Genomic DNA, 25,079 nt, shown 5'->3' with positions numbered 1-25,079 from the left:
GTTACGATACTTAACGACCCATACATTCTATTGCGAAAACTTCATTTACATTTGAGTTAATGATTCATACAGTACTCCACACAGTAAATCCACACATATTTATTGGCAAAAATCCATAAATTTAATTTATGATGTTTATCAGCGCACACATAACCATTCTCCAAGAGAACTACTAATAAAATATATACACTACCAAAAATCCACACATATTTATTGGCAAAAATCCATAGATTTAGCTTATGATGTATATCAGCGCACACATAACCATTGTCCACGCGAACTACTAATAAAACATATATCCAAATAAACTTTATGTGTGGTCTCGAATTAGCAATTATTTAATTTATGTGTGGTTCTATATCGATTATATTAGGGTGGAGCTATTGCAAAAATCTATAACGGCGACACATATATCTTATATAGATATTTTTGGCAGTGTATCCAAATAAACTTTATGTGTGGTCTCGAATTAGCAATTATTTAATTTGTATGGTTCTATATCGATTATATTAGGGTGAAGCTATTGCAAAAATTTATAACCGCCACACATATATCTTATATAGATATTTTTGGCAGTGTAACAATGCATTCTAATGCATGTATATGGTTTCATTTGCAATATAATATATTGCCAATTTAATGTTATTAATAGTAGTGTTACAATAAATTGTATTGTTATTCTAAGGCCGGTCGCAATGCTGTTCGGTTTTGTATGGCGTGTTTGGAAATCAAACTAGAACTGAAACTAGCAGAGTTGCAGTTTTATTTTTTGAGCACTTTTTGAAACTGATTTGCAACTGCTCGACTGGTTTGTTGTAAATAACACCTGATTTGAAACTGGAATTAAACTGAGTTTCAAATTTATTTAATTGTGTTTAATTGTTTGAGATGATGGACAAACTCATTGTTGTTCGTATGCGAGGTAAAAACTACCGCGAAAAATGTTAGTTTGTTTGGTTTTTGTTTTGTGAAAAAATAAAACCAAGTTGCATTTCGTTTACAACTCTGCGTTGCGGGCACCAAGTTGTAGTTCTATTTTGACAGCTATAAATTTTATAACATCTAGCAGTACCAAACTGAAACTGCAACTTCAGCATTGGGACCGGCCTACACGCCCGTTGAATGTTACTCAATTTATGTTTAACTTTCACTCATTTTCGGAAAAGTATGCAATACGTCAAAAAATGACTAAAACATTTTTATCAAATTGAGCAAAATGTAATCATATATCTATTGAAATGACTTCATTCGATTTTGAGTGAAAATTGCCGACGCCATTAAGACGTGAAATTGAATTATTTCCGAACTTAAACCTCGATTTAGTATAAATTTTAGTGAACTAAGTGCGTAATTTCTTCAAAAATGGATCGTTTGTCGAAAACGGTGGACACGGAGGTTATGAAACTCCATAGAGGTAAGCTTCTTACTAAATATACCTAAATTTATATTCAAATAATTAAGTAATGTTTTAAATAAGGATTCCGCTGTCATTTACCAGAATGTGGTCAATTAGTTGACGGATACATTTCGGAACTGAAGAACCATTTTCGCCTCGTCCATAATATAAATACGAGTAGTAAATTGGAGCTACGACGGCAGAAAATCGCGGAGGTGGAGCATGCAGTTCAGGCTATGGAAATGTTTTTCCATTTTCGGATTAACGGTCCCACAGCAGTTGAGAATGTTATATGATTTCGTGGAAATTATCTGTAAACCGCTTGGTAAGTCATTCAAGGAGGTAGCCGAAGCTGAAGAATTTGACGACTAATCGTTTGTTATGAATCAAAAAACAATAATATAATCTCAAGTTTGATCGTTTTTAACAAGCTTCACTTTGTTTTATTGAACATTTCAAATAAATCGAATATTTGCAGGTTCATTAGTGAAAAGAAGACCGTCTAATTGTTGAGGTACACTAGGGAGAAGCGAAGATGCTGGTAAATGTGGTTTACTCCCACCCGCTATGGGAGAATCCACATAAAGGTTATTAGTTAATAACGGTTATGTGTAATTCCACATATATGCTATGCGAATTCACTTAGCCGTTATGTGGGAAATGCTATAGTCAAAATTTATGTGTGCCACACATAATGGATATGATTGGATTTTTGTCAGTGTGGGAGGTTTTTTAGATAAAAAAAACACCAACATAGAACGAATCTTTATATAAATATTTATTTTTGAACAATTAGTCGTATAAAACTCCCTCTGCCAATAATAAAACAAAACACAGACAAAGCCGCCTTTCCCCTGTTTTATCACAGATTTCATTGATACCATTCCAAACCAGAAAGTTTGCAATATTGAGTAAAATGTAATCATTTGCATTTCATTATTCATTAGTAAAATTGAGTAGATTTGAATCATTTTCTGACAGGAGGAAGTGTTTACTCAAAATTGAGTAAAGTCCAGTTTAATCATTTTTTGAGTTGTTCCACTTTTTCTGAAAATGAGTGGTTTTTCACTCAATTTTGAGTGGTTTGTTACGGGCGTGTAATGCATTTTCGGGCAGATCTCAAATAACTAAAAATTTAGATTGTTTGTTCTTCCCGTCAATTAGGGTCTCGCCGACATTTCTCACCAACACGAACGCAGGTTCGTGGTTGCAAACAATCCCATTTGATTTTGCCGTGACAGCTGCTCGTGGTTGCAAACAAACCGAGTAAGGCCCGATGCCCACGTAGCTGCGTGCAAGCGGCGTTAAAAAGACGCAGGTGTACATCGGGAAAAAGCGATTACGCAGCGTCGCCGCGCCGATGCACACCTGCGTTGTTTTAACGCTGCGTGCACATTGCGTTGAAAAGACGCTACATGGGCATCGGGCCTAAAAGTGTGAGTGAAACGTGCGTGTACGTACACGATCGCTGAAAGCCTAATAGATTGAAAACATACATAAATACTCGAAAATTGGTAATGCGTTCTAACAGTGTAAAAGGCAGAGATGCCAGATTTGAAGACATGTCTTCAATTTAAAGACATTTGAATCTCTGTGAAGACATTTATTTCGTGAAGACATTTTGAAGACTTTTCAAAATATTTGAAGACTTATCTACTTATTTGAAGATACTTGAAGATAATCAATAAGCCAGCGAGAGAAAATATAATTTTATTTCTTAGTTATAAATTTTGCGACTTCTATCCAGCTTTTTACGCTAGCCATAAATCAACTATGGTAATAAAGTTTTGACACTAGCTGTGTACAATGCTTATGGCACAATTATTGTTGCCTAGGTTACATTCTGAACTGTTTACGAGGCGATTTTTTTTCTCTGTTTATTTGTAAATGCATCCCAAGCAGAACCTAACAAGCTGCCCTAAATTAATTACCTAATTGTTTTACATGTATTTATACATTTTTTTGTCATTTTAGGTCTACTACTTATATTATCTTACTGACTGGATATATAAGTCGGAAGGTCAAGTATTTGGGATCCGTAAGTCGTTTGGAGCTGACTTGTCTTACGTTTTAGGCTAAAAACTCGGCTGAAAACACGTTTATTGAATGGGAACTGTTTAACGGATAGATATCCATTCATGGTGTTCGTTCATACCTTTCTAAGCAACGGGCAATGAAGTAAACTGGTCCTCAGAGCTTATTATAATTATTAATTATGGTCTATGGCGCATCTTTTCACTATCAGCTCCTGCAAAGCAACAGCTTCCAAATAATGTTCAAGTTCAGAATGAACAGGGGAACTGGATAACTCCAATCTACTAAGTGGAAAACGATACGCTGTCTGTATCAATATGATTATCTGGAGATGAAATGTAGGACACCTAGGATCAGGGATCGTTAGAAAAGCCGAAGAGAGATGGTGGAGTTCGTCAAAAGACGCGTGTATGTATTGCATGCAAAAAACCTAATTACTACGTAACGGTACAATTGGAGCTAGTAAGATGTTCGCAATCGAACTAACACAGAGACGATTCGTTTAAAGAAAAGTTGAGGAGGTCTTCAATCAATGAGTCATAGTCCATATTTGTTGAATGGATCTTAAAAAAGCCGTAAACATCGAGAACTTGGTCCGCAAATTTGGCATCAACATTTTCAAAGAGGCATCAGGATATAGGTAACTTCGGCACGAAACATAAAAAATCCAGCCAGGGGACTTTTTTTTCTTTACGACGCTCAATCCAGAACTTCGAGCAGTCATATTATACTTCGTAAATGCCTCCTTTCTCTGTATTTTGGTACATGGACCATTTGCCCGTATTTAAGTACTATGACCTTTTCTTTGCCCTACGGTGGGCCCTCAATATGTATGAAACCTGGCTTCGAATGAGCATCCATCTAAAAATATAAACAGCGAATTAGTATATTAAAAAATCATATAAAAGAAATAAAAAAAAGGTAAAATAGGTGGTCATTAGGTTTTGAAACAAAACTTTTTTGACGTTTTAGTTGTTCAGCGAAATCCGAACGAATCTACGAAGGTTACTAGGATGATAATACTATAAAATCCGTACACAGCATGTGTCAAAATGAATTCCCATAGTTGACCCGTTGCTATAATAAAAAGCTGGATATATGGTCGGGGTTCAGCCAAATCACACCAAGCGCCAATGAAATATTTTCTATTTTTTGCCAAGGTTTTCATGTAATAGATTCACTTGGTCAAAAATCGCATCGGACATCGTTCAACGCCATAGCTGAGGATCCCTTATAAGAAATGTACGCATGACTTAACATGAAATACTTTCCGTTTGTCTTTTAAAAAGTTAGTTAGTTAGAAAGCCGCTTGGTGCGGTTTGGCTGAATCCCAACCATATGTAAATTATGCAAAAAAAATACAAAAGTTATAATAGTCTTTGTCTGGGGCTTAGAATCTCAAACACAAAAATAAATTCACACTTGCTGGCTGATAAATGCAACGCATTTTAGACTTCATACGTACGCACTTAACTTGGAGTTAGGCGCTGGTTAAAAAAATCCCGATGGCGTGTATATAAAAAGGTATTTCGATCATTACATTGGAACGCAATTGCCGTTTTATTTTACGGCAAAAATATATTGAACTCTTCTATGACTTGATTTAATCTATTCAATGGTTGAGCTAGAACCTGATATGTTTCTAAATTCCTTACGAATTCATTTGATCTTTTCGGTATGTCCATGTAACTTTCGTCTAAATATTCGACGGGAAACTTTTTGAATTTTCTGTGAATTTTTAAAAGAATTTCCGATGAAAATTATGAGGATTTTCTTATCTATATTCAAGAGAATTGAAATTGTAAATTCAGTACAAAATTTATATTTAATAATTTCCGTAAAAAAAAAGAAAATTCTCCAAAATTTGAACGGAAAATTCATCTTGATTTCCACAATTCCCACAATAAAAACCTTTTAATTTCCACAAGAAAATTGTCTCAATTAATTTTTAATTTCAATTAAATTTCTACAGGAAAATCTACCTAAAAGAAATTCAGAGGATACTTGCTGCACACGTTTGTTAAATTCTTCCTTGAATTCCTTTGATTATTCTTCTAGAAATATTTTTGGACATTCTTCCAGTATTTACTCTGCGAATTCCTCTATGATTTTTTTCAAAAAATCGTCCTGGTATTCTTTCTGTAATCCCTCCAGGAAATTGTCCGGAAGTTTCAGGGATTTTTCCGAAAAATCCTCCAGGACTTCATTTGGAAGAAGTTCCAGAAGTTTCTCCAGAACTCCTTCAGTAATTCCTTCACGAACTCCTCCAGTAGTTTTTCCAGGATTTTTTTACGAAAGTTTTCCCGGGATTGCGGCGGAAACTCCACAAGGGATCCTTCCGGAAGTTCTTCCTCTGGAAGATCTTTTAAGAAAGTTGCCGAATGGCTCTCCAAGAATGCCTCCGGAAGTATACTATGAAATTTATCTGGTATTTCCTCCTGGATTGCTTTCGGAAATTTCTGCAGCAATACATCAGGAAGCTCCTCCAAGAATTCATCCAGAACTACCTCCAAGAATTTCTCCAGAAGTTTCTTCAGGAATTCCACCGGAAATTGCTTCAGTAATTCCTCAGGAATATCCTTCAAAAATCCATTAGGGAAATCCTTTAGGAATTCCTTCTTAAGTTCCTCCAGGAATTCCTCCGGAACTTCCTTCTGAACTTCTGAATGTTCCAACAGGAATTCCTCGGGAAATTGGGTTGTTTAGGGGTATGTATGTTTTTACATATTCTGAATCTGCATAAAAAACTGAGCCTAACCTCAATTTTTCAGAATTTTTGGAGCTCCGGAACTATTTTTAATTTGCATTTTAAATTTGTATGGGACTAGAAATTTGTTCTTATGCTGCATGGGCCAACTGTCAATGTATGAATGTTAGTGTCATTCTATCGATTGAAATGGCTTATTGTTTGCTGTATAAAAATGGTAATAAAAGGTTTACAAACAAAATAAAAATATGTTGGAGATCAGAAAAGCATGCTCTTTATGTTAAACTATAAAAAACCTCATATTTTTCTTTGCTAAACAACCCAATTTCTTCAGGAGACTTCCAGAAGCAATAAGAAGCTCCATCCAAAAGAAGTTATCCATCAGGATTTACCGGAAATTCCTTCAGAAAATTCTCTGGATGTTTCTTCAAGTATTTCACAGTAAATTTTGAATCCCAACAGGGTATTCTTTGAAAAGAAATTTGAAAGAATTCCACGTGAAAATACAGTTAAAAATCCGCCTCAGTACAAAATCCAGGGAAAACTTGTCATAAAAAAAATAAATAATTTTAAAGAATATTCTCTTGAAATCTAACAATTTGTATGTTAAAAAAATAAATCGTTATTTTAATAATGAAGACATTTGAAGACATTTTTAAACGACTGTGAAGACATATGAAAATATCTTCTGGCATCCCTGGTAAAAGGAAACATCGCATTAATCCAGGAGCTGATGGTACGACGAGAGGAACACATTTCGTTCTTCTCTGTTTCGCTTATGCAAATTTACGATGCAATGCTATACCTGTCTTTGTTTGTCTCATTATGAACAATCGGAATAATCCGAACCATCTTCGGGTTCCCTTCGTGTCAAATGTTTTCTTGTTGGTTTGGTTTTCAAATCAGTTGAGATTCGCGTTTCGTTGCGTTCGGGTGTTCGCTGTGCTGTTTGAGAGACATTTACGTGCTTTTCTTCTCGAGGTTTTTTTTTTTAGTAGTTTTTGTTTTCTCTTCCCTGGACACATTGAAAGTGTGTTGGCAAAAGTGTAACAGGAAAAAAGGGAAAATCGGTTGCTTTTTCTCGCGGATTCTTCCATTTGGCAGCAGTTTTGCTTCTTAATCTAATTACTTTTGCTAATGGAAAGTTAGCTACGGGGAAGTGCATGTGCGGGACATAATTTCGGGCAATCTGTTCTGACGGTGAAGACTGTGGTAGTGGTTCCCCAATCCGGTTACTGCTGCTGGTGCGAAGGAAGAGAAACTGGGTGCCTTCCAGACTGCAGCGCAGCCTACACAGGCGGAGCCATGCCAAATTGTGCTGGTAGTGGTGCTGCTTCTGGTGGTCGGTTGGCAAGAACCTGAAGGTAAAAAGTGGTGTCTCCTTTCGGTGGTTGCTTGTGGGGGCCCCGGGTCCAGAAGCCAACACTGACAGACTGGCCTGAATGGACAGCAGCAATGTTAGCATGACGACGTCGTGGCGGCGCACATAGGAGTGACTGCTGCAGATTCTTGGTTGAAATTGCAAATTGTTAAGTAGTTATTATTTTTGGCATAACATTCCCCAACGACTTATCTAATCCTGTGAAAATTCAATAAAATATCACGGAAATTCAAGTAAAACATTTTCAATTAATTTGCATATAATGAACAGCTTTCACACTGATATTCTTCCCTCCCCCTTCATACGGGAGCTTGGCAGAAGGAAGGTCGGGTGATATGTGCCATCACAAATATTGCCCTCCGCTCGCTTTCAAATCGACTTCTATAAAAACATTCTTCATGCCTGCCTGATTCTAACGGAACTATCAATTCTATACTTTCGCCTCTAATTCTATCATGAACATGTACGTCTGAGTTTGGAAGATGATATTCGCATTTCCATATCATATAATAAATTTTTAAGTTATTATATAAATAGAAGAAAATTGGAATATTTTACCGTGGAAATTCAGTAGAATGTCTTGTTTAAATTAAGAACAATTTACCTCAATTATTATTAAATTGTAATTGTAATTTTATTCATTAAGTTTTACTTGATCCTGTAGGTACATACCTTATTTTAAGGGCAAGAAAATTACCTTGGTAATTGAATATATCATCCCATGAAAATCAGAAGAATTTCCAGTAAGAATAAAAAGAATTTCCCATGTAATTTCAGATGAATTTGCAGGCTGCATTCAGAAAAACTTCTTGTGGAAAATAAATAGAACCTTTCAGAAAAAATTAAATAAAAAGTTTTGTTTGATTCCAATGAAAAATATTCAATCTTTTTTTCAGCAATTGTGCACTATTGTAAAACTTTTAAATCATACGATCAATTTTTGGTTCTAATCTACATCAAACAGAACTGAACTTTTTGCAAAATAAATTCATAACGGCCTTGTGGCACATACTTGTGGGCAAATGCAAGTTATTTATTAGCGGTGCAGCAGTTTTGATAAATTTTACATTACTCCTACAAATTTGAACCTGTGTGTTAAATTATAGATCAGCGGCGTAGCTTATATTGATCATGTGTAGGGAACGGTTACTGTCTCTGTCAGCTTCCACACTGGTATTCTTTCCTCCCCCTTCATACGTGAGTTTGGCGAAAGGAATGTCGTGAGATCTATACCATTACAAATATTGTCCTCCGCCTTCAAATCGACTTCTATAAAACATTCTTGATGCTTGCCGTATCCTAACGGATCTATCAAATCTATACTTTCGCCTCTATTTCTATTATGAACATGTACGTCTAAGTTTGTAAGATGATATCAAGACAAAATTTTCAAAACGACTTATCTGCTTTTGTAAACAAAGATTCAAACAACGATTTGACTAATCTGATAGCTCTTCCACGCAAACCAATACCATCAGCAGGTAGCGGAAACATTCACCTACCTAATGGTGGGGTTGGTTTGCGTGGAAGAGCTATCAGATTAGTCAAATCGTTGTTTGAATCTTCGTTTACAAAAGCAGATAAGTCGTTTTGAAAATTTTGTCTTGATATTAGCATTTCCATGGGCTAGGAGAACCGGATGAATGCTGTCATCAGAGAAAAAATAGAATCACTCAAATTTACCACGGCAAGGTATAGCCAACGGAATTCGAAATAATTTTGAAAATTACAAGCCGATTTTTGCCTTTCTCGTATAACTAAGTTGTACCGAAAGGCTATCATTTCACTCCGAAAACGAACTTTTTATAGAAGCCTCTGAGACCCATAGTATTATATATCAATAGGCTGACCAGATCATTTGGGTGAAAAAACGGGACAAACGCGCTTGCAAAACGGGACATGTTAAAAAACCTTGTGATAAAATTCAAAAGCTGTGAAAATTTCAAAATGTATGGGCTTAATTTTCATTTTTCTTGTAAGAAATTAGAAATATTTTAGAGTGAATTATTATTCACCAGGGTAAGACACCCAGAATTCACCCTCCCCCCTGTTTTCGCCCACCTATTTTAAAACCTTCATTTCTCGAAAACTAGTTGTTGGAAACAGTTAAAGTTCAGTTTTTTCATAATTGATTGATGCTTGTATAGAAAAACTTTAACTGTAACTGTTTTCAACAACTAGTTTACGAGAAATGAAGATTTTAAAATAGTTGAGCGAAAACTGGAGGGAGGGCGATTTCTGGGTGTCTTACCCCATAACTTTCCATTTTAAGTTAGTTGTGGAAAAATACTAAACTACAAATATTTCTCTCTTCAATTAGAAGCAGGCAAAAACACGATGGAATAGAAAATTACGCATCTCTCAATATAAAAAAAATTGGGAATTTTTTATCTACTCTTAGACATGCATTAAAGTTTTGTTATTGACCAATTTCAAAAACTTTTCCAATTCTAAACATTTGAAAATAACAAACAATAATCAAAGTACCAATCTAATCAATTCACAGCCGTTCTTGATCGAAATTGATTTTCAATGTCGCTAAAAGTAGCCTCACACTTCGGGAATCTTGTCAGTTGATTTTGTTCCCATGTGCTCCCAAAAAAGCAGGACTCATGAAACTTCGTCGCGGAAAGGTAAAAAATCCTGGACAATTTATAGGCTGATTTATAGCTCGGACTCCCGGAGATTTCCGCCGGATTGTAATTCAAATCGAGCCGAATTTCTAATTTTTCATAACGGAATCCCATAAATCTCGTCCACACACATGGGAGCGAAATTTACAGACAAGTTCCTGATGTGTGGACTAGCTTTAAAGTACGTGGAGACCTTAGATCTAGCCTATAGTTCGACCAAATTTTCCCTCGGTTTGAAACAGCCTTAAACTCGATTTTGTTCAGTTGATTTATTATAAATTATTTTTTTCATGCCTTCGTTTTTTTATAGTGGATGATTTCGAAATAATCAGAATTATTTAGAAAGACTTTGAATGATTCGAAAAGAAACAAATTATTGAACAACAGTACCTACTTCGAAAGATTTACTAACAGAATAACGTAAAATAAACTTAACCTGAAAATTAGAATGTCTGTCCCTGCGCTTCATTTGTGCTTCACGTTTAGGCGTGACCTGATTTTAAGGAAATACTTGTCTACAAAGTTACTAACTCCGTTTAATCCACTGATGAAATTGGTCAAATTTTAATGCCTCCGGAATAAGCAGAAAAAATCATTGTCGTGTTGTCGTTAACTGTTAAAAACCTTAAGAAAAGTCGAACAATGGAAAATACAAAACGGCATAGATAGCATTCTTTTGAAAGCAACACTAATAACATAACATCTCAAACTTTTTTTTTCTGGGTTTCGTCCACTTTCTTTTTTGAGAGATGAGCCAGCCGAGAGCTGTAGATCTCTCTAATAGGGACAAAAAAAACATTCTATGTATGATCAATGCAGAATCAATGAAAAAACGGGACAAATTGAGGATTTTTCAGATTACGACGGGACAGCACAAAAAGGTCTAAAAAACGGGACTGTCCCGTTAAATACGGTACGTATGGTCAGCCTATATATCAATCGACTCAGCTCGACGAGCTGAGCACATGTCTGTCTGTCCGTGTGTATGTGTGTGTGTATGTGTGTGCACAAAAGCTATAAAAAACATTAGACAACTTTTTGTTCATTCGACAGGAGACAAAGCCTTGTTGATCGCTATTGAATTTTATAACGATCGTTCATTGCATTTAAAAGTTATGAAGAAAATGATACATCGGACCATATAAACCCCATATAAGGTTGGTGTCTTAACTAAATGCGAGAAAGGCACCACCAACGCTAGGTGGATTAATCTGGGTTTTGACGTAGGACTTACGTCTTTCTTTACTATACTGGGTGTCATTTAGATTTTTTGAAATCGAGAGCGTTACGCTGGAAGGGAAGATTTCGAACGTTACTAGCGCCTTTATCTTTCGGTGGATTTTGAAGATTTATATATCAATCGAATCGGGCACTCTTCAGCAATTTGTCAATTTCATTGAAACTTTAGATTATTAACGATTAGCCACAGACAAACAGACATAACACATTGAACATTGACTCATCAAATACATCGTCGTTGAAACACTAACGACATCTGTTGATTTCAGTTAGTTGGGTAAATCACGAACCAGATGGCGATAGTGAGCAAATGTCAAACTCGAGCAAATCCGATGCGCGCGCCACGAGTGATCGATTGGCCAACTAATGATTATTTGAATCGACCAGTAAATCAGTAAACGATGAAAATTTGACGAGTGTTATGTCTGTTTGTCTGTGGATTAGCTATTGAAATTTTCAATTCTTGTCAAAGCCAATAATAATTTCATATATAACCAATCCCGTGCATTCCTAACACGGCATCAGAATGCAGTATCCCACTGGCCTTCAGGTCCACCGCAATATTTTCTTTGTGTATAAAAGGAGCTGTGCCTTCCGTGTGTGAGTCATTTCAGTTTGTGACAGCAGCGCGTACTGACATGATTTTTGCTCATGCATTTTTTTTGTTCGTTCGCTGTGTTTGCGTACAGTCGCCAGCGGGCTGCCCTGCTGGTCGGTGGGTCTGCCAGTATTATTTTTTCTTATTCGTTCGCTGTGTTTACGTACACAGCATGCAGTCGTCAGCAGGAGAATATGCATGAAGGAAGTGGACATTTTTTTTTCATTGGCGCTTTGATGTTGCATGAAGAAGAAGAAGCAGAAAGATGATAATCGAAAAAACCTCCACGGGGAACCATACGGAGAAGTTTTTAAAACTCTTCTCAAAAATTCTAGACGCAATTTAATTAAAAACGGTAAGCAGTACGGGGTTGGACTTTTCGTCTACTGTATAATAAACACAATATTTCTATTCGAAATTTTATTCTGTTATATTACACTTAATACACAGTATAAGAAAAGTCCAACCCCGTACTGCTTACCGTTTTTAATTAAATTGCGTCTAGAATTTTTGAGAAGAGTTTTAAAAACTTCTCCGTATGGTTTCCCGTGGAGATTTTTTCGATTATCATCTTTCCGCTTCTTCTTCTTCATGCAACATCAAAGCGCCAATTCTATGCTTGATGATGGTCGGATGCAGTGGTGTCGGTTGCGATTGATGCGATCGCCCATCGCATCGCTCGGAGTTTACGACTATTCTGATATCTGATTATGTTTTTATTTATTAGTTTTATTTCTTGAAGTTTTGAATACACAAATTGCTAATAATTCTACACAGCTTGTTGTTTCAAAAATCAATACCTATTATCAAACCCCAGAAATTCAAAAGTTGAATGTAAATACATTACGATTATATAAGTCCTACGTCTACTCGCGATTATGTTCAAAACATTACCCATTGCTCGTTTTTTTGTTTGAAAATGGTTTATTGCATGAGATTTGAAATTCAATAAACATCAAAACCAGTACCTTTTTCGGGATCAATTCGAGAAAAAAAAATGTATTATCATGAACAATCAAATAAATATATGTAGAATGTAGATAATAAAAAGTCTAAACCAATGCTCAAAATTATTTTTAAATGCATATCATTTTGAATTTTTTTAAATTATTTAAAGAATTGCATCCCCCATCTCGCCGTGGAATTTTTTTTCGTGATTCTACTTTTTCTTTTTTGACATTTCTCCTAGCGTATGGACTCAACCACGAGCGTCTTCTTTTTCCACGACTCTTCTTCTTATCGGTCGAAAAAGTGACATTCGCTGCAAGCCCATAATTATTTCAGTGAACTCGGAGCATTTTAGTTCACCGGATGTTCATGTGGAGATTCATTTTATGAAAACATTATCCGCAGCGGATGTTTTCTTCTTACTGAAAATCGGTGCCTGATGTCATCCTGGTTCAGTTCATATCATTAACATAGGGTTCTTTCTAAAATAACGTTACTCTGAATTTGGTGATTTTGGACCCCCACCCTACCCCTCGTAACACTTTTTGTATGGAAGGTTTTATATTTTTGTATGGATCGTAACGTTCGGCTTGACCCCTCCCTCCCCCTTCAGCGTTACTTAATTTTTGAAAGGCTTCTAAACTGTTTTTATTTAAAATTATAATGTTTGAAAATTAATATCTGGATTTCAAGCAATTAAGTTGATAAGAAAATTATTTTGAGCTTTTTAGTGGAATGTCTTCACTTGTCATAAGACGAGTTTATACCATCCCATTGAATTCCACCACTTAATTGTATCTTGACAGATACGTATTTCGACCTCAACAGTAAGGCCGTCTTCAGTGTCTCGTACTTGACTCGACTTGAAGAAAATGATCGCAACTTACACTATTTATACTATGCGTAGGTATAATAATTTATCTAGGTACTTATCTAGTTACATTTCGTACGGTGCTTACTTCTACTCGCTTGTTGCGCTTAATGCTTAGAGTATAAACTTGAAGAGCCAGGAGCTACCATTTCCTTGATCTTTATTCAACAACCGCGTTTGTACCTGTCGGTAGAATTTCCAAGCTCTCAGCAACATCAAGTTTCCACGGAGAAGAGACATTTCTTAAAATTTCTTAGAAATGTCTCTTCTCGTGAAACCAAATGTGGGTCAATGATATGCAAAAAATAAAGTTGACTTATTATCTTGTCATGCAGCCTGAAATGTATTAAATTTTAAGCTAATGATCATCACACACTCATTTTGATCTTATCTTATTCTAATCTATAGCAGTCTGTTACGAGTGACCGACTAAAAACTAACAGAAAATATATTCCTTGCAATAAGGGAAGATCCATTAATTACGTAACGCAAAAATTGGCCATTTTCAACCCCCCCTCCCCCCTATGTCACACTTTTTGTATGAATCACTTAAAATTTTTGTATGGATTGTCACACTTCAGGCAACCCCCCCTCCCCCCTCAAAGCGTTACGTAATTTATGGATGCTCCCTAATAGTATATTCAGGATAATAAATCAGAATAATTATACTTATGGAAGCGCTGTACATTAGACTGGCCCAGCTTAGTATGGGGAGAAAAAAATGTTGTCGAATTCCACGGGACACCCCCCAGAATTGTGTCTTAAGGTGAGAAAATCAATCTGTCAAAATTTCAGCTCAATCGCTTGTTGCATAAGCTGGCGCAATTGATTTGAAGTTTGTATGGGAATTTCAGTCAAAATGTATAGGAAAATACACCTCCGTCACTCATTCGTTCTGAAAAATTTCACAGAACATTGTATGATGATTAAATGAACTTTTATATAGTTTTCGACTGATTTATTAGGAGCTAAATTGTGTATTTTTGGATTTATTGGTCGAATCGCATCAGCCGAAACCTATATAAAAGTTCATTTAATCATCATACAATGTTCTATGGAATTCTTCTGTAGCATACCAACTGCCGTTTTTGCAATTCTGAGGTCAATCGAGCAATCAGAACCAATTTCCAGATCGAATAAGTGACGGAGGTGTATTTTCCTATACATTTTGACTGAAATTCCCATACAAACTTCAAATCAATTGCGCCAGCTTATGCAAAAAGCGATTGAGCTGAAATTTTGACAGATTTATTTTCTCACCTTAAGACACAATTCTGGGGGGTGCCCCGTGGAATTAGACAACTTTTTGTTTCCTGGGCCAGTCTACTGTACATGAAATCTTGAAATAAATATTGCATTCCCCTTAACACATATTCCTTGTTGTATATTCTGAACTGTTCAAGTTGGCTTCAGTAGCTGTCAGGAATCACAAGGAAAATGACAGCATACAAAAAAGCTTCTTGCTCGGCCAATGCCTACTTCAAAAACCTTGAAAAACTCCAAAAAGTACATAATTTAAAAAAGCCTCAAACTTATTTAGGAAAAAAGAGAAAAGACAATAGAGTTCTCGTTAGGTAGTCACATTTTTGAATACATGGTTGATGCCACGTGACAACCAAAGTTTAACTTTTTATCCAGAATCACACCAAGGTAGCCAATAGTTTGTAACCCATGGGATTTCCATGACCATTCCAGACCATGGTTAGTACGGTTTGCTATGACTTTCCATCTCTCTTGATGCTTCTGAATCGAGTCGTGTGCTTCTTGAAGTTTATCGATCACAACATTTGGATCGCGATGTGAAGCAATGAATCCTGTATCGTCCGCAAACAGATAATACTGTACCCCGTCAACTTTGACGATATCGGCGGAGAAAATGTTGTATATTGTTGGACTCAACACAGAACCTTGGGAAACTCCAAAGGGTATTTCTAGTGGGTCGTGCCAAACCGAGTCATAAACCTTCTCTACGTCGAGCACCCAGAAGATTTCCCCAGTTGGAAATTCCTTTTGACATCATTCACCAACCGTACTATTTGGTGGCTGGTAAAATGACCTTTTTGGAAACCAAACTGCTCATTCGGGATGGTTCGAGTGGATTCCAAGTGCTTGTCAATCCGTGTTAAAATTACTCTCTTACAACTTGCTCAATGTTGGTAAAAGACTAATGGCTCTGTAGTTCGATGGACAAGATGCATCCTTGTTTGCTTTCGGTATAACTACAACTATTGCGTGTTTCCAATTTGTAGGAAAGTAGCACAGTTTTAGAACTGCAGAGAATTTTTTTAGAGAACCACACAGCCTTTTTTGGGAAGATGCTTCAGTAACCAGTTTCGGATCCCATCATGGCCGGGGGCTTTCTTTGCTTTAAGGTTTAACTGTTTCTTTAGGTTGAACCAATCATTCGTTATCGTTGGCATGTGGTGACTAGTTGATTTGATCACTAGCTGACTGATTGTTATGGGCTTGTGCAAATCTTTTGGCAAGCAACATTGCTTTTTCCTTGGGACTTGCATATATCCATCTGTTGGTTGCACTCACTGAATGAATTTTAATTGATTTTTTTTTGTTAAATATCTTGACTTGCGAAACAGAATCCACGTGTCTTGGAGGGAATTCGCAAATTTCATATTTAACAAAAAAATGATTTTCGTACGGCCGAGTTGACGAATATGCAATTAATTGAAGTTAATTGATTGTTAAAAATTGAACAAAATAAAAGAGCAGATTTTTTTTCCAACTATGTAGGACATCTCTATTCTTCATCAAATTTGTGGAAGCGGGCATCCCCGCATTCATTGCGGATACGGTTTGAGAGTGATGTAACTACATATTTCTTTCAGTAGAGGATCACTGGTTCGCATCTACTGTCGCCACACCAGCGTCGGTTTCGAAGTTGGATAAGGGCCAATTTCTTCTCTTCGCTTACCAGGAAATCATTTTTTTGGAATGCCCATGCGAATCAAGCGACAGAAGATAACCAACGACAAAGCTTTGTTTTTGTCGGAGATAATAATCACAAAGATCCGAAAATTTTTGTCAGCAATAAAAAAGAAGTCAATCTTGTTGCTAACTTTTCATTCCGTTATTTTGCATTATTTCTAGAGCAAATTTCGGTTTTATGCTATCATAGTTTCTGCTTTTATGGAAATATTCGAGAATCGAACAATTATTACAAAATTAGCATCGTATTTCTGAAAATGTCAGAGCATGCAAGGCAAATGTTTTTTGACATATTGTGTTCAGGTTCTGATAAAGGTTTGTCGCTAGGCGCGTTTGTCAGTAACAAACTTTGTGGATGACAAAAAGTATATTGTTAGGCGTTGCTCGAATATTGATTCCCTGGTGCTTACCCATACGCTTAAACCTGGGGCCTCATTGCGCATTTCCTTTCGACAGTTCTTTTGTATGACAGTTTGCATGGTTGGTTCGTTTCGAGTTGAGGTACACAATGCCACCCCTGGTGAAGAAATTGGCCATTAGTAATTTATTTTTTTCAAAGATTTAAGCTGTATCATAATATGGGCGTATATTCATTTGTGGAACAACCGCTGACTCTGCTTTTAAGAGTGCATCTTTAAAGTTAACAAGAGCAGCTTCAATGCTATTTGCATCCTGAATATCAGCAATAACCGGGTCTTTGGGATTCAATTTGTTACTAATTACTCCTTCAAAAATTCGCCAGTTAGCGCGTGCACAACGACGAGAAGTGTTTGTGTGTGCCACAGTCACATCTTTGAGGTTGATTTCAAGAGTCTCTGGCAAATGGTCTGAGGAGAGTTCGTTCGAGACGATTGGTTTAGTCATGTCGACAACGTTGTTGGATAGGACGACGTCCAGCGTGGATGGTTTACCCCTTCCGGTTGGAAGGAACGTTGGCGACTCCGGTTAATATTGAAACTAAATCGAGCAGCTTTCTGGTCCAAAATATTACCGGCCTTGTTGTTTTTAGCGCAGTGGTTATATCTAGCATTAAAATCTCCGACTACAAAGGAAGGACTTTCACGATACACCATGGAGCGAATATCCTGACAAAATTGAGATTAGTTAGAACACCACCGAGCACGGCTATGATGCATATCTCGCTTTCTCCATCCGTTGAGATTAGTTTACCGGCAGCTTCAACTAGTTTTGCCGAAATATCAATTTGTTTGAATTGTATCCCCTTTCGTATGGCAAGTAGCACACCACCGCCTCTTCCTACAGCACCACAAGGAGTCCGGTCTTGCCAAACACAGCAGACATGAAACGATAAATTAGGTCGTAACCATGTTTCCGTGATTACCGGTACGTCGATGTTGTATAGCAGGATAAAGTAAAAAAACCCAGATTAATCCACCTAGCAGTGATGATGCCTTTCTCGTGCATTATAAAATATATTGAAAGAATCACATTCGAAAGGTCAAAAAAGCTTTTTAGGAGAATAGATCACATTTTTTCGATCATTTTGCCACCATTTTCGGAAAAAAAATTTTTTTTCGGTTTTGAATTTTTTTTTTTTCCAAGGGGCCCCCCCTTGGGAAAAAACAATGATTTTTCAATAATTCCGAAATGCAATGTCCGATCGAGCCAATTTTCAATAGCAAACAATGGGACCGCATTCCCCGTCGAATGCAACTTGTTGCGAGTAAATCGGATAATGCTAAGTTCCAAAAAGTGTGTCTACAAAATTTGTACACATACACACATACACACACACACATACATACATACACACATACAGACATCACCTCAATTCGTCGAGCTGAGTCGATCGGTATATAAAAATCGGCCCTCCGGGCCTCCTATCAAAATTTTGTTTTTGAAGCAATGTTATAGCCTTTACGTACACTTAGTGTACGAGAAAGGCAAAAAACTCCATATGCTTATTATGAATGGATCTACCATTCTACTTGGCTTTACGAAAGGACAGACGATTAGCCATTATAAAAATATTTCATAATAAGCATAGAGAGAGTTAAATATTGTTGCTCCTTATGCGGCAGCCTTGCAAACGCCGGAACAGGTCCCTTGCAAGGCAAAGGAATTCGGTGACGGTGAATAAATTCGTATCTTGCACATCTGTTCTCTGGGAATCCAGATGTGCGGATCTTGAACAACTTGTGAGGCGGTCGCTTACACACGTTTACACACATTTTTTGTTGTCCTTGAAAAGTAGATGTATTTCTGGCATGCGGAGTGTGGACGATGAGTGATGGTTTTGGGGACTGGGGCAGCCGCGATAGTTGGCAGTATGGTTACCACTGCAGTTTGCACAGTTGATCTCGCTATGTGTGGTAACGGCATCGTTTAAGTTGGCTTTAGACAGAAGCTTACATTCGTTGGTGAAATGTTTCTCGCCACACTTGACACAATAACGCATTCCATGCCTACATTGTTGACAGCGGTGGCATTGTATAGCGTCATCAGATTTTCTAACAAAGTATCTCCATTTTACCACTGTGTTGAACAATGCCTTGATTGCTTGCAATTTCGAACCATTCTCGAAGTAGTTAATTGCGAAGAATGTTCCGAAGCGATGTCAGGACTCCCCCAGAACTAAGCGATTTCATCGCCGCGATGTCGACAACTAATCGCCACGATTCTATCGTTGGGTCGCCGCAAGAAATGTTCCATTTACGCTTCCATAACAACGGCGACAGAATGGTAGTCGCCAAGCGATAGAATTGCGTCACGATTGTCGCATACCGTGTGTTTGGGAGAACCTTTAAAGAATTTCTCGGCGAAATTCCGTAGAATGCCAAGGAGGAAAATTTGACGAATTTTTCGAAGAATTTCATAAGAAAATTAAAGAGAACTTTCCTTAGAATTAAAAAAAAAATAAATAAATTTCGGGAAATTTAAAAACTAGACGAAGATCGAAGAATTTTCTTAAGAGTAGCTTGTGGAAATTTCGAAGAATTTCTCGAAAAATTTTGGGAGATATTCCCACGAATATTCTGAAGAGTTTGCCGAGAAAATTCGGAAAAAACGCCACAGCCGCTGAGCAAAATGGTGACAAACGTCGTCGCCCAAGGCACACCTTAGCCTTTTAGTCTTTACTTCATTTCGTTATGATAGTCCTATATGTTGAAAACTGATATTATTGCCAATTAACTTTCCAAATTCCGGGAGGGGGGAGCTCATATTTTTCTAGGGAGGACTAAGCCACAAGTTATTTCTTAGACCAATAATATTTGTCTTCACTGCTAACAATTCTTCTTCTCGTAATATTCACAGAGATGCAGACAATTCGTCGGTCTCTATAATAACGGATGTTACAGTAGCTGGCGCCGTTTCTGACCCTGTAGAAGTTGAGCCTATGAAACGTGGATGGTGTGTGTATGTTGGCCCTGTTTATATAAAACATACAATTGTAAATATTGTAGATCCAGTTGAAAACCGAACTGAGCTCTTGCGACAATCGCATTTTCTCCCATTTCCGAATGTCGCAACTGCATCGCGAGTGGTGCGCATGATGGCGCACGGCTATGGCATAGATGCGCACTACTCGGGATGCAGTTGCGACATCCGGAAATGGGAGAAAATGCGATTGTCGCGAGAGCTCAGTTCGGTTTTCAACTGAATCTACAATAACTTGTGAAAAAAGTTCCATGACAGCAATATGACATTTCTCGTCACTGAACTGGATACATTTTAGACGACAAATTAAAAATAAACTTACAGACAACTAGCTTATATGAGACGGAACCTGGACAGATAATTGTCAATCTGATCACATATGCCATATGAATGTTCATCTTTAGCATTTCGTTTTTTTATTGGAAGAATTTGTTTTCTCATAGATGTTTTCCAACAGTTCTATAACAATAGGTCTGCGAAGAGTACAAGCAAGAGTTCTTCATCTCAGAGTTTTCAATCTATTGAATACGCATGTGTTTTTTTTTTTTTAAATTGAAACTGTTCTTCTGTTCAATCACAGTTAATTACCTATTTCCGGGGATTAAACCACCCGACTTGGACGTTAATTTACAATGTTATGAAAACTCATATATGAATATGTACGTTATGTGGAAGATATTGATTTGGAAAATGTATTGGAGGTTACCACTTTCCCTTCGATGGGACTCGAACCCATGACCCTACAGTACGCTAGACTGGTGCTTTAACCTATTCTAACTGTTCTTCTGAAAACCACTCTCAAGCACTTCAGTCCTATAATTCTTTCAAATTTTCTTGTATTCTTTCAACAGATTTTCAGATATTTCTTGAAAATTATCTTTGAAGATTGGTATTTGAATTCCCAAGATACCTGAGACTCTTAATGTTTGAAAGTAAGCATTACTTGAATCAACGGAATTCAATGAATTATAGGAATTATACCGGCTGATCTAAGAAGATATTTATATATTGTGGAGTGGAAAGCATTTTTCAGAATCTCAGAATTTCTTGAAAATACTGAAAAACATTTCTAAACAGGATTACTTTTGATACTGATTGACAACTGGTTCGATCTCTTCTGCAAGAACTATGGAAACAAATAAGTTAATCAAGTATTTGAAAAAATATTAAATGCTTTTGAAATGTCACATCTCACAAATTATGCTTCGTTCCTTTTTGATCAAGAATCAATCCCAATTACTCCTAAGTGCGACGGTGAACTTCCAGCCATAAGAAGTGTGTGTGTGTCCGCGCGGAATAGAAGAAAGAAGTAGACACGGTCCACCACAGGAAGAGAGTGTTGATGGAAAGGTCTCTGGAAGAAGAACGATCAGTATGGTGATGGCTTAGCAGAGGCGAAGTGCGGTCAGTCTGTGGAAGTGGAAGTGCGCGGTGTGTCCAGTCCAGAAAAGAAGGGAAAAATCAAAATCTATCGAGAGGCACGATAACAGAAAGGTGACCACGAAGAGAAGCGAGTTTCGCCTGCATTTGGTTCTGTATTCGTGTCAACCCCCAGTTGTCCAACGACGACGCGACTGACGGTGGCCCGCGTTGTCGTGGACGGTTGTTGTTGTTGTGGCTATTGGTGGCATGGTGTGCGCCGCCAGTGGCGATCGGAAGGACAAGAAGAAGAGGAAGGGTCGCGAAATTCCGGTGCACTGTCGTCCGTGGTGTGGTGTAGGTAAGGGGAAAGTGGTGGCGCGTGGCGAGTGTGGATAATCGTCAAGGGTCACGATGCTGCGGTTTCTGAGTCGACGGAAGACCCGCAACGTGCCAGGGACGGACGCGGCCGACAGCCAGATCAAGTCGCAGAGGATTCCCACGAACAAAAACCTTGTCCCGTGCCGTGTGATACTGCTGGACAACACGGATCTGTCGGTTGATTTATCGGTAAGTCGATGAACAATCTTTGCTCCATTTTAATTATTTTTTTTGAAAATGTTGTTCTTTAATATATTGGTAGGAATGATTTGATTTGTGTTTATATGTTTCTAGCAATTTTGTTTGTTATAATCTTTTACAGGTTTGAAGATTATGTAAAAATATAAATATTTACAAAAATGATATTTTCTTCGAACTTTGGTATTTTTATTTGGAGGAATTCAAACGACGAAATCAGACAAATTCTCAGAAGGGGTTTGTATTATTTCTTCAAGGAATCAAGAAGAATTCCTTCTGAAAATTTAAATATACTGCCTCCAAATAGTCAAATAAACAGAAAGAAGTCCATGGTGAAGGTTGCTGGTCCAGCCTAGGAAATTTTAGGATTGTAAATGTTTTCAATTTCCTTGGGCCTAAGCATGAAAGCATAATCGCAAATGCAAAAATGGTTGCCTCTGTCGTGTCCTGTTTCTATCAAAGCCTATCACTAGCGAACAAAGCTCGTGTACTCTGCATCGAAGCTTAGAACCACTGTTAGGGCGGAATCGTTAATGCGAACATTTTTATATTCGGTTAGTTACTGCAAATAAATTCTTTTTCGAGTCCCTTTTATCAAGCAGGTATCTCAAGCATACCCCATCGTTATATTCCTACATGATTGAGTGTTTATCTGTTAACAATTGTGTGCATAAAAATTCCCTCGCCATAACAAAAAGGTGGTAGAGAATTAACACTGTTGTTTATATTTTAGAACCAGAACATGTCGGGGTAGGGATTCAGTGCTCCGCCTTCTCCCCCTGGTTTCTATCAATGAACTCCACTCAGAACCATGTCAAGTGCCTGTTTTTCGTCGATTCAGCCATCCACTGGAACGCACAACTGCTGCCTGCATTGAGGAAGCTCCCTATCCACTCAGCATAGTCGAGCTATTAATTGTTGTCAGCGTCCCGGTCCTGTGTTTGAGACAGGAAAAGGGAGCTTCCGGCAAGTATGGTTACCCAGTAAACCTTCCAGCATCTGATAGCGCTTCGCTTTCCAGTGCATCTGTCATCCTGCCAGCATCATCCGTCATCACAATCAGAACGTTGGCTTCTGGACGACTATCACATAGCCGGTAATGATCTTTGTTACGATATATTCGTTCTGACTGAGACCTGGCTGGATTCTAGAACCTTCTTTTGTTTGGCATTTCTAAGACTTCTTTCAATAGCGTTCTTGATTTCTACATGAGATGGTAGTCTGCTCGATTTATTTGAAACTTTGACTTTATCGTCTTGTCGTTTCAATACAGGAAATGTCATTTCCATTTGATTCCGATGCGATATAAGAAGTTTCATTTGCACTTTCTTCATTCGTTCTTCTACGTCCTTTACTGTAAAATTGATTGCTGTGTGGTTTATAGTGGTTATTGAACGAAATTCACGAAATGCACTTTCACAAGGTTGACTAGTGAGATTTTCAACGAGGAATTCATTGGGGGTATTACGATTTTTGTCGATGAAATGTATTAGCCCATGAGCATTTAATTCTAAAGAAATATAAGCGTTAGTTGTAGGACATTGCTGGAACGTTTTTGTTTCCTTGTAGCTCAACCAGCGCCAGGCACGAAGCAACAGCAAAGCGGTCCTAAGGGTGAAACAAATTGATAAGTGAAAACACTAATAAAACGAATTATTGATATGAGTTCCGGAATATTATAGTATTATCATTCCTATTATATCTTTATTAAGGTGACTCGGGGAAGCACTTCACACCGTGTTATTTTTCCTATCTTTTGTCCCTTTTTAGCATTATCACCTCGTAACTTTGGAGCGGTGTATTTCGGTTTTTAGTTGTTCGATGTAACTGTAAATGCATCAGCATGTAGATGGCGAGTAAGCACGCGCCGCTGATACTTTTAAAAAATCATATCTCTTGTAAAAATTAAATTAAGCATTCAATGATGAAAATGATGACGATTTGATGATTGTTCGTGCTTGAAAGCAATGTTTAATTTAACACTTCATTTTTTTCATTTTTTAACCGAGGCTGGCAAAATAAATTGCCAAGAAGCCAACAGCTGAGATCTTGATAAACATATTGGCCCTTATTATGGTTTCCACTTCACAGTGAAAACAAAGTGAAGTGAGCAGAACCTTATTACGGTTTCCACATCAGTGAGAACATGTGAGAAGCTCATTTCATGTGACAGCTCTGATGAACGCAGGGTTATAGTCCAGTGCATGATGACGTAGGTTGACAGTTCACAGAGCTTGTTTACAGGGTCTCTGGAGCAGCTTCCGGAAAAACTGTTTTGCGATTAATTAAGAATATTGATGTCTGCTGTGGATTTATGATAGGAATCAAAGCATATGACTAGAAGAGTATTCGGATCAAAATGATTTTGAAAGAAAATTACTAATTTTTATTTCCAGCTGATCGATTTTAATTCTAACACCCTGTAAACAAACTCTGTGAACTGTAAAATAATTGAGGTTAAGTTAAGATCTTGCATTGGTCTATTATGGTTTTCACATATGTGAAAAAACAACTCACTTTAGGTGGAATGTTTACACTGTCGTTTTTGGAGGTGAAAAGTTGTCACGCAGAATAGAGTAAGTTGAAAATGGATTGTTATTTAAGTTTTTCCTCAAATGTTTTGTTATTTGCTATATTTTAGTAAGAAAAAGACTAACGTACGCCAATTTGCTCGTCTTGTTTCGTTCATGGAGGATCATCCAGAACTAGCTAGAGGTGGTAGATTCTCAGATTGCAGAGAATCTGTTTCTTCTCTTTGGGCTACAATTCAAGCCAAATCAAATTAAATAGCTTGGGTCCTCCGACACGTTCTGTTGCAGCTTGGCAGAAAGTTTGGAATGATAAAAAGCTTCAAATAAAGAAGAAACTGCAGCATAACCAAAACGAAGTGAGAGCTAACGGTGGTGGGCGCAATACACAGTACTCTTTTAATGATGTAGAAGAAGCCATCCGTCTACTGTCTTTGCGAAGAACAGTGGACCACAATGGTGCA

At 37.4% G+C, this 25,079-nt stretch overlaps 1 protein-coding gene across 9 annotated transcripts in view; it reads left to right on the top strand.

Annotated features, from left to right (window-relative positions):
- The first annotated feature begins 7,047 nt into the window (after positions 1-7,047).
- LOC134220699 (band 4.1-like protein 5) overlaps positions 7,048-25,079 on the top strand; it is a 124,138-nt gene continuing 106,106 nt past the window's right edge. For 2 of the 9 annotated variants that reach the window (XM_062699852.1, XM_062699804.1), the window contains exons 1-2: positions 7,048-7,501; positions 21,374-22,078. In XM_062699852.1, the coding sequence (XP_062555836.1) occupies positions 21,923-22,078 (156 nt within the window). In that variant the 5' untranslated portion in view covers positions 7,048-7,501; positions 21,374-21,922. Of the gene's footprint in view, positions 7,502-7,546; positions 7,666-21,373; positions 22,079-25,079 lie in introns of those variants that run through there. The other 7 variants (XM_062699807.1, XM_062699816.1, XM_062699830.1 and 4 more) reach the window with 7 other exon arrangements.

Source organism: Armigeres subalbatus, chromosome 1, assembly GCF_024139115.2.
Source record: "Armigeres subalbatus isolate Guangzhou_Male chromosome 1, GZ_Asu_2, whole genome shotgun sequence".
Taxonomy (NCBI): Eukaryota; Metazoa; Arthropoda; class Insecta; order Diptera; family Culicidae; genus Armigeres; species Armigeres subalbatus.
This window is presented reverse-complemented; position numbering and strand designations above follow the sequence as displayed.